Source organism: Dipodomys merriami, unplaced genomic scaffold (genome assembly GCF_024711535.1).
Source record: "Dipodomys merriami isolate MVZ:Mamm:240054 unplaced genomic scaffold, mDipMer1.0.p SCAF_8, whole genome shotgun sequence".
NCBI lineage: Eukaryota > Metazoa > Chordata > Mammalia > Rodentia > Heteromyidae > Dipodomys > Dipodomys merriami.
In genome coordinates, this window is record NW_027206401.1 from 7,173,838 (window position 1) to 7,187,638 (window position 13,801).

At 44.7% G+C, this 13,801-nt stretch overlaps 1 protein-coding gene across 5 annotated transcripts in view; it reads right to left on the reverse strand.

Moving 5' to 3' along the window:
- The window catches only part of Arid1b (AT-rich interaction domain 1B), a 334,344-nt gene that overhangs the window by 85,304 nt on the left and 235,239 nt on the right, over positions 1 to 13,801 (reverse strand). For all 5 annotated transcript variants that reach the window (XM_070010549.1, XM_070010548.1, XM_070010547.1 and 2 more), the window contains one exon: positions 13,400 to 13,643. In XM_070010549.1, coding sequence (XP_069866650.1) covers positions 13,400 to 13,643 — 244 coding nt within the window. The remainder of the gene's footprint in view (positions 1 to 13,399; positions 13,644 to 13,801) is intronic.

The window sequence follows — 13,801 nt, forward strand, 5'->3', positions numbered from 1 at the left end:
TGGCCGGAATGAGCCCTGCGGCTCTAATGATTCTGCATTCCTTTCCTTTCCTCCCAGTAATGCTGAATGTTGGCAAAGGAGTAAGTACTGTGTGTTTGTGTGTGTGTGTGTGTGCGTGGTGTATGTGTGCATGTGTGTGTGGTTTTGTTAAAAAATAGAATAGAAGGTGACTTTTGCAAGCTGCTTCAGCTAACTACAGTCATGGAGACGGGACAGTAATGCAGGCCAGGTGTGGCGTGGCTGAAAGCAGAGCCACTTCTATTTTGGGACTTGGGATCTGGAAAGTATCCTTGATAGTGTCAGAGACTCAGGGAGCTGCAGAAGCGAGCATACTGAACGCCGGATATTGTTATAGAAATGTACCCTTTTGATAGCTTTGGTATGCCTGGTTTACAATTCAAAGGTCTTCGGGGCTGTGGCGGGGAGCGCGATGGTAGCTCCCTGCGATCTGTTTAACGGTGGTGGGCTGTGAACCCGACTCAAAGAGCAGGCAGCCTCTCTAGGTCTGCTCTAATCCTCGCTTTGATGTAAGGTCAGAGGCTGCCAAGGGGAAACCAGAGAGCAGGCAGTTTATATTTCTCTCACTAGGACAAATTAATAAAAACAAAGCCTAATTTCCCCTTCTTGTACCCATTCTTATTCCTCCTCAATATTTTTGCTCTTTCTAAGATGCTCTTTTTGTTTGAGAAGCTTAATATTTGGCTGCCTTCTGAAGAAATGAGTATAGTGACAGATGAAAGACTAGTATTCATCGTGTAATTCAGAATACGGAGGAAATCGACTGCTGTGCATTTACGATTCTAACAACCTTGCAATTTTGTATAGTCGTTTCCCCCACCCGTTCTTTTGAAGAAATCTGCTTTTATTCTGTTAATAACTAACCACAGTTGCAGCAGCATGGATCCGATTAGCAGTTCTTATGATACAAAGGGGAGAAGAAAAAAAAAAGCCGTGAGCAGGCTGCCAATTTGTCCACCTGGGCCCAGGAGAAAGCATGGCCGAGGCCTGGCTGCTCTCCTCTTCCACAGATCCTGTACTCTGCTGTCGGACCAAGATGGTTGTTTTTTGTTTCGTTTTTGGAAATCCAATGTACTTCCTACCTCAAATACAAATTTTGCTTGTCCCTGACCTTTCTTGTTCAGGTTTCTCTACCTGGCTTCCTGCACTTTGCAACAACTCTGCCTGTAAACATGTGACCCATGACAGGCCACACACCAATACTCACTTGCTTGGAGCTATTTTATACTTAAGATGATGTACCTGGAGGCTCAACTGGAGTGGATATATGATAGGTCAGAATTGGGCAGTGTTCTGCATCTAGAAAGGTCTGCTGTAAACTGACAAGTTCTATACCCACCAATCAGGTGTAGCTTAAAAGCAAAGAATCACCTGCTAACTTTCAGGTGGGCGGGACAATGGAAAGAATATATGAAGTGTGAAGACACAGAAGGACAAAGACGGCTATCACCCCAGGGGAAAAGTTTTGTAAGTGATTAATTTTAAGGGCTGAAGGTATGGTTCAACGGCAGCAAGCCTTTCGAACTTTCTTCCTTGGATTTCTGTGTTTTCCTAAGAGAACGGAATTCTCCATTTTGATTACCTACACCAAATGCTCTGCTAGCCAGTGCTGTGCTCAATGGGCGATGAAGAGGAGGGCTACTATTCCCACCCCAACGGCACACCATTTCCCAGGCAGCTGGAGGGGTCCTTGGGGACTTGGTGAAGGGAAACAGACTTTCGGTGGGGCTTGAAGGATAAGTAGGAGCATTCTAGGCTGAAAACAGGTGGATGGCTGCTCCAAGGCAAAGGAGAACCGCGCTGTTCTTTAATTCGCTGTGTGGGCAGAGATCTTGTCAAAGGCTTAGTCAGTGGTATCGAGATTGGGAATCCTGAGCTAGTCTCCATCTTACAGGAAAGAAGAAAGGCAAGGTGAGAAGAAAAAGAAAAAGGAAGAGACGAATGAAAGCACTATACACTGAGGTTCAGTTCTTTAAAAAATATGACATCCTTTTTTTTTTTTTTTTTTTGGTAGAAGCATATAAATGAATGATGTTTGGATTTGGTGTGAAATCTGTGAAAAGAAGGAAGGGGTTCCATGAACCGGGCCTGAGAATGCAACAGCATCTCTTCACTTCCGAGACATCACTTCCAACTGAGCACACACAACATAACCCTAGAGAAGTTAGGCCAAACTGGCAATGTGCTGTACATGGGTGAGCCACCTGTCTGTAAGCTTTTATGTTCTTAATAACTAAGAGAGCTCCACCAAGAGTCACACAAGGGCGCTGTGGGCAGGGTGCTGGCTGACGCTCCCCCAAAGTCACACACAGGGCGCTGTGGGCAGGGTGCTGGCTGATGCACCACCAAGAGTCACACACAGGGCGCTGTGGGCAGGGTGCTGGCTGGGCGCTCCCCCAAAGTCACACACAGGGCGCTGTGGGCAGGGTGCTGGCTGGGCGCTGTGGGCAGGGTGCTGGCTGGGCGCTGTGGGCAGGGTGCTGGCTGGGCGCTGTGGGCAGGGTGCTGGCTGGGCGCTGTGGGCAGGGTGCTGGCTGGGCGCTGTGGGCAGGGTGCTGGCTGGGTGCTGTGGGCAGGGTGCTGGCTGGGCGCTGTGGGCAGGGTGCTGGCTGGGCGCTGTGGGCAGGGTGCTGGCTGGACACAGGAGGCCTGCCACACCCTACAGCCATTCTCCCCCACTGCTTTTCCCATTCATCTCTGTATACTTCAGAACTCTCTGGTGATTTTTCAACTTCAAGTTGAGAAGAGTTTTTAGAAAGTATTGATAAGGAGCTGGGCGCCGGTGGCTCACGCCTGTAATCCTAGCTACTCAGGAGGCTGAGATCTGAGGATTGTGGTTCAAGGCCAGCCCAGGTAGGAAAGTCGTAAGACTCTTATCTTCAAACCGGAAGTGGTGCTGTGGCTCAAGTGGTAGAACACTTGCCTTGAGCTTAAGCGCTGATGGATAGCACCCAGGCCAAGTTTAAGCCCCACAACCGACACCACACACACAGACACACAGACACACACACACCCAAAAGAGTAAAGTATTGATGATGGATACTTCTGGAGCATCTCTTAGATATTCTAATGTTGAGAATCACTGTCGTTCTAGGTCAGAAAGTGGGGATAGGGCCTGCAATCTGCTGCTACAGCCCTCCAGGGGATTCTAATGCAGGCTACGTACCTGTAGCATCTCACCTAAAACCCTAATGACTGACAAGCTGGCAACTCCCACTGAAATAATGCCTTTGTACCCAAGTTCTTACATTTACCTGCCTGTTCAAAATGTCCCTTAGGATGGACAGTCAGTAAGAATGTCTAGTTTAACCCCTCTAGTTAAACCCCAATGCTGGCTTTCCCTTCACCATGTGCTCTTCATCTAATGCTACACAGTCATTGTTCACCAATGTCTTCAGCCAAGAATTCTGCCCTACCAGTGCGGTGTGCACATCCAGCCATGCCAACCTTCCATGGGCTCCTGCTTATGCCCGTACCCCCCTGAGCACTCACTACCTCATACCTGGAACACTCCCCTAGAACCAACACCAATCCTGCCATCCCAAATCTGCTCCGCCTTCCAGTGGTTTCCCATTAAAGCAAAAATGAAGTTCTAAATCCTGAGCATAACTACACTGCAGGTCCTCATCGGGGCCCTTTACCCAGCAGGGATGCACCTCGAGACTCTGGTACAGCCTGAACCTCAGCCAATAGTAAGGATACACATACACACATGTATACATATATTATCTGTATATATATATATATATATATATATATATATATATGTACTACATATATCTACGATGAAGTTTTATCTACAAATTAGGCACAGTAAGAGATTAACAAATAATAAAGCAGAATTACAATGCATCTGAATATATATGCATATACAATGTATATGAATGTGATCTCTGTTGAAACCCAATTTTCAGTTTTGAGCACGTACAGGTTTTCGCTTCATCATCCTGCCACACTGCCAAGTGAGCCAGAGTTAACCTGTCCTTCTGTCACTCATATGCTGGTGACTCCTTGCACTTTTATGGGTAGGTGCTGGGTGTCTGCGTGGCTACTGAAGGCTTGCGGGGCAGCGTCTTTCCCCTTGCTCAGCTCTTCGAGCCCGCCGTTCTCATGTCCTCTCTGGCAGAGCCCACTCCACTCCTGAGCCGGTGTGAGCGGCCTGCCCCAGAGCCTGCGTTCGTTTCCGGCAATCTCTTGCCAAAGTCTTTGTACAGGCCCAGGGCTTCCTGTCGTTCAGTGTTTTTCTTCGTTGGCTCATGATAGAAGGCTCCGACAACACATCTTAGCCATCTCAGCATACATAGTTTTCCTTTCTGTAGTAATTGACAACTTTCACCTTTTCACTTAGAGAACTGCTTAGGGCTTCGACTCGGCATATTGGAATTGCCGGCGTCAAATTTCAGGGCCATTAATAACCAAACTGAACTCAAGATACTGACAGGAGCTCTGCTAACCAAAGGCAGTGAACGGCGGGACGCACACGGGGTGAACGTGAGGGAGAGATGAAGCGCACTCCTTGAGTGCAGCAGCATGGGGAGAGATCCCGCTGGGCTACTCACAACACTGCACAGTTTAGCTTGTGGACTGTTTCTGGGGTGTCCATCTCGTATTCTTGGACCACAGCTGGCCACGGAGAACTGAAACCTCAGAGAGCAAAGCCCGAGTAAGACGCAACAGCTGTATTAGCTACTCCAGTCTCACTGGCCACCTGCTCTGCTGCCGCTCGTTCCCCCGCAGCTCCAGCCCCGCGCCTTCCTTGTGACCCCTCTCCTCCCAGCCTCGGGGCTGACTCAGCGGTTCCACCTGCTCTGCCTGTCACTGCTTCCTTCCCTAGACCCTCGCACGGCCCGCTCCGGCCCTTCCTCCACGCCTTTTGTTTAAACAGCAATTTCTAACCATTGCTATCTAAAGTAGCAGCTTGGGTTTTCCACTAACAATCCTTGAAAATAAAGCGAAAACTTCTCGTGCACTTCTTGTTTTTCTCATTAGAACTTAAACTTCCTGCGGATTGGGCACTGGGAGCTCATGTTCAGTGCACTCTCCCCAGGTCCTAGAAATGTGCCTGCAAGCCTAATTTGCTTCGCTAAGGAATGAAACACTAAGAAGGGAAGAGCAACTGGGTTAGCTGGCCTTCCACTGGGTGTCACCTGCTACCTGCAACAGTGAAAGTGAAAGATACTTTCCTAAAAATTCTTCAGTGAAGTGATATATCCTCATCTAGCAAGGTCGCTCTCCATGTTCCGCTACGCATATTTAATGCAGTTCGCAAGTACAAATGCTATGTCACTTTCTGTTTAGAAGGGAGAATATCAACATTAACAATCCTGGGTTATATCATTTATAAACATGCAGATGTGGATTATTAAAGATTAATGCATTTTAGGATTGGTGTCGGCATTACGTTTGTCTCATGCCAAAATCAATTCTGTTCTTCATTAGTCAATGACAACCCACATCACCCTGCTATGGAAGAGAAATCAAAGGTGCAAGTGTGAGCTGAGAATAAGTGATGAAACTGATTAGTAAGAGACTTAATGGCTATAATCAATCAACACATCATAATAATCCCAGCTCCAGGGTCATCAGAAAATAGGGGAATAAACATAACTTGCTTTTGTTCTGTCCACAGCAATGGCTTTCCCTTTCAGAAAACACACATTAGGAATACCTTGGCACAAACACCATTTGCTTTACCATTTTCCAAAATGTAGCCAAATGGTTGTGCAACTTCTCTCTTTCAGGCTACAATTAGTTCATAAAACATGCACCTTTCAGTTCTGAGCCCTTGAGTCCGCGGCCCATAGCCTGTGCCCACAGCCTCTCACCAGAAGCAGTCCATGGCGGACTCAAGCAGCAAGATTTGGCTGAGAACAAGTCTGGAGGGGAGGCAGTCTCCTCAGCTCCACAAATGACGGAACAAGCGCCTCTTTAGTCAAGAATGCAAAAGAACCCTGGAGATGTGTGTGTGCGGCCCTGGGTGAGCGGGTGAGTGCTCAGTCCTGTCTTGGTGAGAGGCTATTTTTTGGGGGTGGTGGTGGTGGTGGGTGGTGGTGTGGTCCTGGTCCTAGGGCTTGAACTCATGGCCTGAGCGCTGTCCCAGAGCTTTTGTGCTCAAGGTTAGTGCTCAAGCATTACAGCCACAGCTCCACTTCCAGCTTTTTGGTGGTCAATTGGAGATGTGTCTCACACACTTTCCTGCCTGGGCTGGCTTCCAACCATGATCTTCAGATTTCAGCTCCTGAGTAGCTAGGATTATAGGTGTGAGCCACCGGTGCCAGCAAGCAAGAGACCTTCTTATTCATTCACATAAGCACCAGAAAAAGATGCAGGTAACAGGATCTTTAAAGAGAAGGACACACCTTATACCTAAGCAGGGAGCGTACAACTGGAGAAATTTCTAATGTTCTGATTCCTGAGGGCAAGAGGAAGAGGAGCAGCAGCAAAGGCTTCATTTGAACTGTCATGGAATGGAAAATGTCCAAAGACACTTGCTACGAGAAAACAAAAGCCTGTCTCCTCCCCATCCCTCACCTTCTAGAATATGCCTTACTGGCCAGGCAGAGGGCACCTTCCCACTGTCAGGGCAGTCTGCAGAATGGGGATGGTGGTTGAGTCTTAGACTGAAGGAGAAGCTCCGAGTCATGGCCACTCCGACCCAGATGGCACCTACAGAGCGGCACAGCATCTCTCCAGGACAGAACATAGCTCAGCTTTCTTAACTGTTGCTAAGCACCATTTACAAAGGATGTGGCATTACTTCTGTGTACTGGCTAAGTTCTTTGTAGACTACCAAACCGATGTTTTCTGCTGCCACAGATAAAAATCAGGGTATATTAATGGCATATTGTGTTTAAAAAAAAAACAACCAAAACAACCTTTTTTGTGTGTATGTTCATTTTGCCATCTTCCTTAGAATAAGCTGTTGCAGGATTTCTACTTCCAGAAAAGCCCAAAAGGAACATGTAATTACTGTTCTGAAATAAGATTACCAGGTAGGGTAAAATTTCAAATAAAATTTTTTCTTGCCACAGCAAAGCTATGGAAGAATCTACTAGCTATTCTGCAAGCCAACTGGCTTAAAACAAAGGTACATAAAGACACCCATAGTTTCTCCATAGTTTTAAGATGAGATTTATTAAGAATAAATTAAAAATGGGGAAATGTATTTCTTTAGGATGTTAGGTTTCAGGCCTAAAAGCTTTAAAAGTCTAGGAAAATGTAAAAGAGATAGAGGCTTGCATACTCTGGTTCATGTTGTAGGTACTAATCTTGACAAATGACACCAGGAACTCTCATTTCCTCTCACTAAAACCCTTCCTGCTCACTCTGGTCCGTGACTAACTCCTCACTGCGATTCATCTTTCTCCTTCCCTTTATAGCATTCTTCCAGATCTGCTTGTCTGCATGTCAAATTAAGCAAGAAAATTAGTGTTTTGGCCAGAATATCTTCTTGTTGGTATCTGCAGTTGTATCAGCTCATATAGAAATCTCCTTAGCATCCTTCTGCACAGAGGGTAGGAAAAACACGGGGGGAAAGGAGGCGGAGAGGACTCTAAATATACAAGGAGTTATTTCCAGATTTAATTAAATGAACCACCAACCCTTCCCAGAAGTGGTGTTTCCATTGTCTGAGGGTATAGATTGCTCGTGGTGAGCTTGTATGCTGGATGCATGTATTGCTGTGTAGGAATGGGCGTGCCAAGGCTTTGGAGATGCAGCATAACGAGGCCAGCAACAGCCAAGCCTCTCCAGCCTCCACTGTGAGGCCTTCTGAAGCCCAGAATCTGCAGGCATTTGCAAGGCAGAAGTCTGTGCTAGTGAGGGGCTTCTGGAAGTCCCTTGGGAAAGAAACACCTGCGCAGGGGCGTAATGGCTGGGGGAGAGGGAAGGAGAGCCTGTAGAGAACAGGGGTCCCACAGAAAGAGGGGAGCAGAGAGGGAGACTCCTGAGAGATGCATGAAAGATTCCTCTAAATATAGCCGTTCTTCCACCATCTCTGAGCTCCTAACCCCACTTCACCCGCCCCTCGCTCTTGTTCAGCAAAGTCAGTCTGCGGGACGGTGGGTGAGCCACTTCAAACAGCAAAGCACACAGCACAGCTTATATGACTGTATAAAAAGTTGCTTTCCTTTCATGCTTATGCCACGCTGCGTTGGCTCTGACTGATGGCTAGGACGGTGAGCCTTTGACTGGTCTCCCTATAATACCAGCAGTCTACAACAGTGGCTAGGAAAACAATGTCCATTTGGTGCAGCCGTAATGAGAATGCCTACCTATATTTTTGGTCCTAAACCTATTCTCATCAGTGGTCTTCTGTGGTCAGATGGAAATGACTTAACTTGACCGAAAGCTGGACTTGGTATACATGCCCAACTCCTCCCCGCCCCCCCCGCAAAAAAAAAAAATCCCCCAAACAAGAAAACACAATTCAAGAATTCTCAGCTCCCACCCTTAGATATTCATCAACAAAACTGATTGACTATCACAGCAGTCTAAACACTCAAGGCTTTCTAAGCCTGATCATGTACAAGTGGTCAAGCACCCCTTCCCACTAATTTTCATACTCTTAATATTTAACCACTGCTACTTCATTACATGAAGGAAAAGCTGACAAAAGCCTTTGGCCAATGAAGTAAAATAAAAAAAGTTGAACTTATTTCCACTTCTGCTTTGTTAATAATTGGAATGGGTGGGGCTAGGAGGCAAGAAGAGTGGAGTAACATCCATGGACTCTCAGCAACACGACATGTTCTCAAGCCGTGCTGAGGAACCAGCCAGGGCTCACTCTGCCCAAAGCGTGGAGTTCTAGGACCTACCCCAAGACATCACAAAGTAAGTACAATGTGATCGGATCGTTTATCAGAAGGGAAAATGTTGCTAATAACACATGTCAGAGTTAACTACACCTGACAATATATATGCTTAATTTAACTTCACAAAAACACATTCTGACACCAATAACAAAAATGGAGATTTTTTACTTTGCTCTCTAAATGCAAACACATGATTATGAAGAGGAGAGAAATGAAGAGACAATAAGTAATAAAACAAGGTAATTTAAAATGGCACTGGGCAAGGACACATGCTTGTCTCTGTTCTCAGTGCTTGGGTAGAGTGCATGACCTGAGCTGGATTACTGACCTCTCACTACATCTGTGGTGCAGGGCCCAGTGATGGGCATGCAAAGAGAGCATTCAACCTCCATCCTGCTCTGAGTGCAGGCTGTGGCAGGGCCAGCGCTCTGCCGTCTCACAGTAGTTGATCCAGGACGCTCACCATATTTGTGAGGCACACGATGATAGGCTAAAGGCAGTGGGCAGAGGACCAGTTTCCCAGGTAACAATCAAAATCGGTTGGGATGGTTTGTTGGGCTTCATTTATCTACTGCTGACGCTTTTTATCAACTGTCATTTCATTTACTAAAGAAGAAGAATTGCTCTTTCCCAACAAATCCTGGGAAAGCAACACCAGAAAGAACCCCCAAACATCCTGACTTTACCTCAGCCCAGCTACCAGCTGGGATGTGTCTGTTTTGAAGGGACTCAAAGTACCAATCTGGGACACAGGCAAGATACAGTAGGAGGAAATGGGACAAAATCAAGTGTGTGTGTGTGTGTGTGTGTGTGTGTGTGTGTGTGTGTGTGTGTGTGTGTGTGTGTGTGTGTGTGTGTGTGTGTGTGTGTGTGTGTGTGTGTGTGTGTGTGTGTGTGTGTGTGTGTGTGTGTGTGTGTGTGTGTGTGTGTGTGTATACTGGGGCTAGTGATGGGGATGAGAAGAGGGAGGAGTAGGAAAAAAATGATACACATTAACAATAAAGAGAAATGTGTGTGTGTGTGTGTGTGTGTGTGTGTGTGTGTGTGTGTGTGTGTGTGTGTGTGTGTGTACTGGGGCTAGTGATGGGGATGAGAGGAGGGAGGAGTAGGAAAAAAATGATACACATTAACAATAAAGAGAAATTTCAAACCAGTACTCATGAAGCAACAGTTTGAGAACCATGCGACACCCTAACGTGTGACTTCACAGGTATGTATATACCCAAACCAAAGGAAAGGAGATAGGTATTCTCTCAGCATCCAGTGCATAATGAGCAAGATTTAAACAGGACTAGAGATGGGAAAAGATGGAAGTACATGAGCCTAATTATTTCCTAAAAGAAGATCTATCTGCATTCAAAGTAAACAGAAGTTAAAAAACAACAACCCCAAAAAAGTATCAACCTTCTAACCAACTCTAAAGTGCAGTTTATCATCTATGACCAAATTCATACAAACACATAGATGGCATAGGTTAAAAACCTTATCTTAGGGAAAGATTAATTGAAAAAGAGAGGAAAGGACCATATCTAAATAAGCTAAATAAAAGGAAATAGAAAATAGTAATTCTTTAGAATAAGTCTTTTTATTTTTTTGAGACACTGTCTCACTATGTATCAAGGTTAGATTCAAATTTCTTGCCAGAGTCTTTCAATTGCTAGGATTGCAAGTGTGTGCCACCATACGAGACAGCCTGTCATGATTTTAAAAGAAATCTCATATCTCTCTAATACAGAATCATACAAAATTCAGTAAGTTTCTAGCAAAACCTTTAGGTTTGAGGCCTGGGAATATAAGGTCACTGGCAGAAGGTTTGCTTGGGGTTCATCGGCAGTACCATAAACCATCAACCAACCATCTTATCAGCCAATCAACCAACCAAAAAAATAGCTGAATGCCCCTAAACTTAGCTGGGGAAAGAGAGAGAGGAGGCAACAGTGAAACTAGCTATGAACAGTGCAGTGAGGGAAAATGTGGACCCTGAGCATGAGCCCTGCTGACAAGTTTGTAACACTCACATGCTTTCACCAACATTTGAGAGAGCTGATGACCACACACACACACACACACACACACACACACACGCTGGCAATTGAACCCAGGTCCTTGCTCATGCTCTGCAAGTGTCCTATCACTGAGCTATATTCACAACCTTCAGGTTTTTGTAGGGTCTTGCTATTTATCCCATGTTGGCCTTGAACGCATGATCCTTCTGTCTTAGCCTCCTGAGTGCTGGCATGTACTATCATGCCAAAATGAAAGCACTTTTGATTAAATGGAAAGTAATGATATAGAAGCCTTTGCCTTCCCTTCTGTGCCCATACCTGTAGTTCCTAGGAAGGGGAGATATCATTTGAGCTGGGGAATTCCACTTAATTTTACCTTCCCCAAGCCACAACTGAACACTAGAATTTGATCAATTAAATCTGCTGGGTTACCAAAGTCATGTGTCCTAAGTGAATTCTATTGTGAGACTCTGTGTGCTATAGTCCACTAAAGTCCAATCAATAAAAACAGATGCTTAGAAATCCCTATTTGGAATGATAAAGATACTTTCAACTACCATTCCAGGGTTTTAAGTTAAAAAAAATAAAATGTCTTTAGGCCTCCAAAAATTTGTGGTGCAGGTATTAATTTATGTCTTTCTGACCCCGTTCACAAGGGAAGTAGGGGCTGTTCTTTGTGGAATATAGTATTTTATGTATAACTTTGCAGCACTTAGATAGGTAACACCTCAAAAGCCATCTGACTACCAAGAATTGCTTTCAAAATTCTGGAGTAAGGAGCAGTCTTAGTATTGATGCTATTAAGCCCAGGAAATCCAGGTTTTACCGCTACCCTTATTAAGACAAAGAAATATGTTTCAAAGAAAGGTAACATTAAAATGCCTTAAGCAAAATACATTATAACTACAGCTATATTTAAATTATGGAAGAATCTTAGAAGTGTAACGTTGGGTTTAGGAAAAAAAGGCAAGATATAGCACAGCACATAGAGTGTGACTAGGAAAGTATTTCCTAATTTTTTTTTTTTTTTTTTTTGTCAGTCATGGGGCTTGAATGCTAGGCCTGGGCACTGTCCCTGAGCTCTTCAGTTCAAGGTGAGCGCTCTACCACTTGAGCCACAGCGCCACTTCCGGTTTTATGGTGGTTAATTGGAGGTAAGAGCCTCACAAAGTTTCCTGATGGGGTGGCTTCGAACCATGAGCCTTAGATCTCAACCTCCTGAGTAGCTAGGATTACAGGCTTGAGCCACTGGCAGTATTTCCTAATTTATCTAGGCCCTTCCTAGTTTATATGTGTTGTCATACTATAATGAACAGTAGCTTGTCTTGACATGGGAATAATACTAAATAGACATCGGAAATAGGGTAAATGTCCATAAGGAATTATTCTAAGTAAATAAATGACATATACTCTACAAATATTTGTGAAGCAATTCTAAAAAAATTACCCATAAAGTCACAAGAAAATATAGACTGGGGGTAGAAACAGGTCTTGGGATAAGGAAGAAACATATATGTGATACAAAAGCATACAATTCTTAAAAATGGATGGTGGGTCAATGAATCATTTGATAGTTAATGCTTTCTATTTAGCATACGGTATATGTTCACATATAATGCTTCAGGATATATTATAAATAGTCCATCATCAACATTTTATAAAAATATAAAGGGGTAAAGTGTAAAAAGAGGTAAAAATACTACCTATGCTTGAGAGGAAAAAAACAAATAATAAAAAAATGAATTAGCAACTCAATATCTATTCAGATAGGGTGGTAGGAAGTGGTTTTTGACAGTCATCTATACCACGTTAGCAAAAGTTGCAGAAAAATTTACAGATAAGGAGCTGGAAGGTCGGCTCAGTGGTAAAGTGGCTTCTTAGCAAGGGCCAGGCCAAATCCAACCCCACTACTGCAAAAATCAATCAATAAAACAAAAAGAACACATTTCATAGTCTAGTGGTACAGTAAGACCAGTTATTTGTTGGGTCTGAATGGATGACATTTGGTATGAGGATGACATTTTTTTTTTTTTAAAGCAAGAAGTAACAGGAAGATGTATGACAAAAGTAAACCCTGAAACCAGAGTTAGCTAGACTGTGAACTCCATGGAGCAGAAAGGGCCGTGAGCTTAGGCCTGAATGTGTTCAGGAGTCAGTCAGTATGACTGAAATCAGACACAGACAAGCGTAACTTATATACAAGTTTTAGAAAACAAATGCTACTGTAAATATTGACTAGAACCATAAAGTAAATCCAATACCAGTCAACAATCTCAATTGAGTGCACTAATCATCCCAGGATCTCACTGAACAGAATTATTACAAGATGTAGCCAGAATAAATCCCTTTTGTTTCTGAACACTGAAAGTATAAGGTCGGTGGTTATTTTGGTAAATGAGAGGTTGTGCCGTGTGTGGGTTCTCTATGGGGCCCAGATGCCAGTTATTTTGTCGAGTATGCAGTCAGTTCTTTTATAGCAAGTGGCCCCACCACAAAGAAGTAGAATGAGACGGATGAACGTCTTCATAACAGAGGAAGTGTAGTGACTAAGGTAGCGGATACCTGGAATACTTGCAGGAGAAATCGGGCCCGAGCGTGACTGGTTACTTCCTACGGGAGAGCCCACAGGAGAGGGGGACGGGCCGCCCGGGATGCTGGAGAGGTGGGGTGAGGCGTGTGGAGAGAAGGGCGACTGTGCGGGGTTGCTCTGGTCCCCTTGACTACTCGTAGACCCAGAGGCACTGACTGCTGAGCTCAACGTTGCTTCCGTTCCCGTGGGGAGGTCATCGATAGAGCCGGACAGGTCCTGAGGGAAACAAAGAAAAGGCATGGATTCAAAGAGCCAAACATATTCGGACCAAAATGAACTCAAACCGTGACTTGAAAACTGTAATTTCAGACCCCTTTCAGAGTAAGTTTCTGGAATAATGCTGAAGAGTTGCAGTGTGACCCTATTTATTAAAC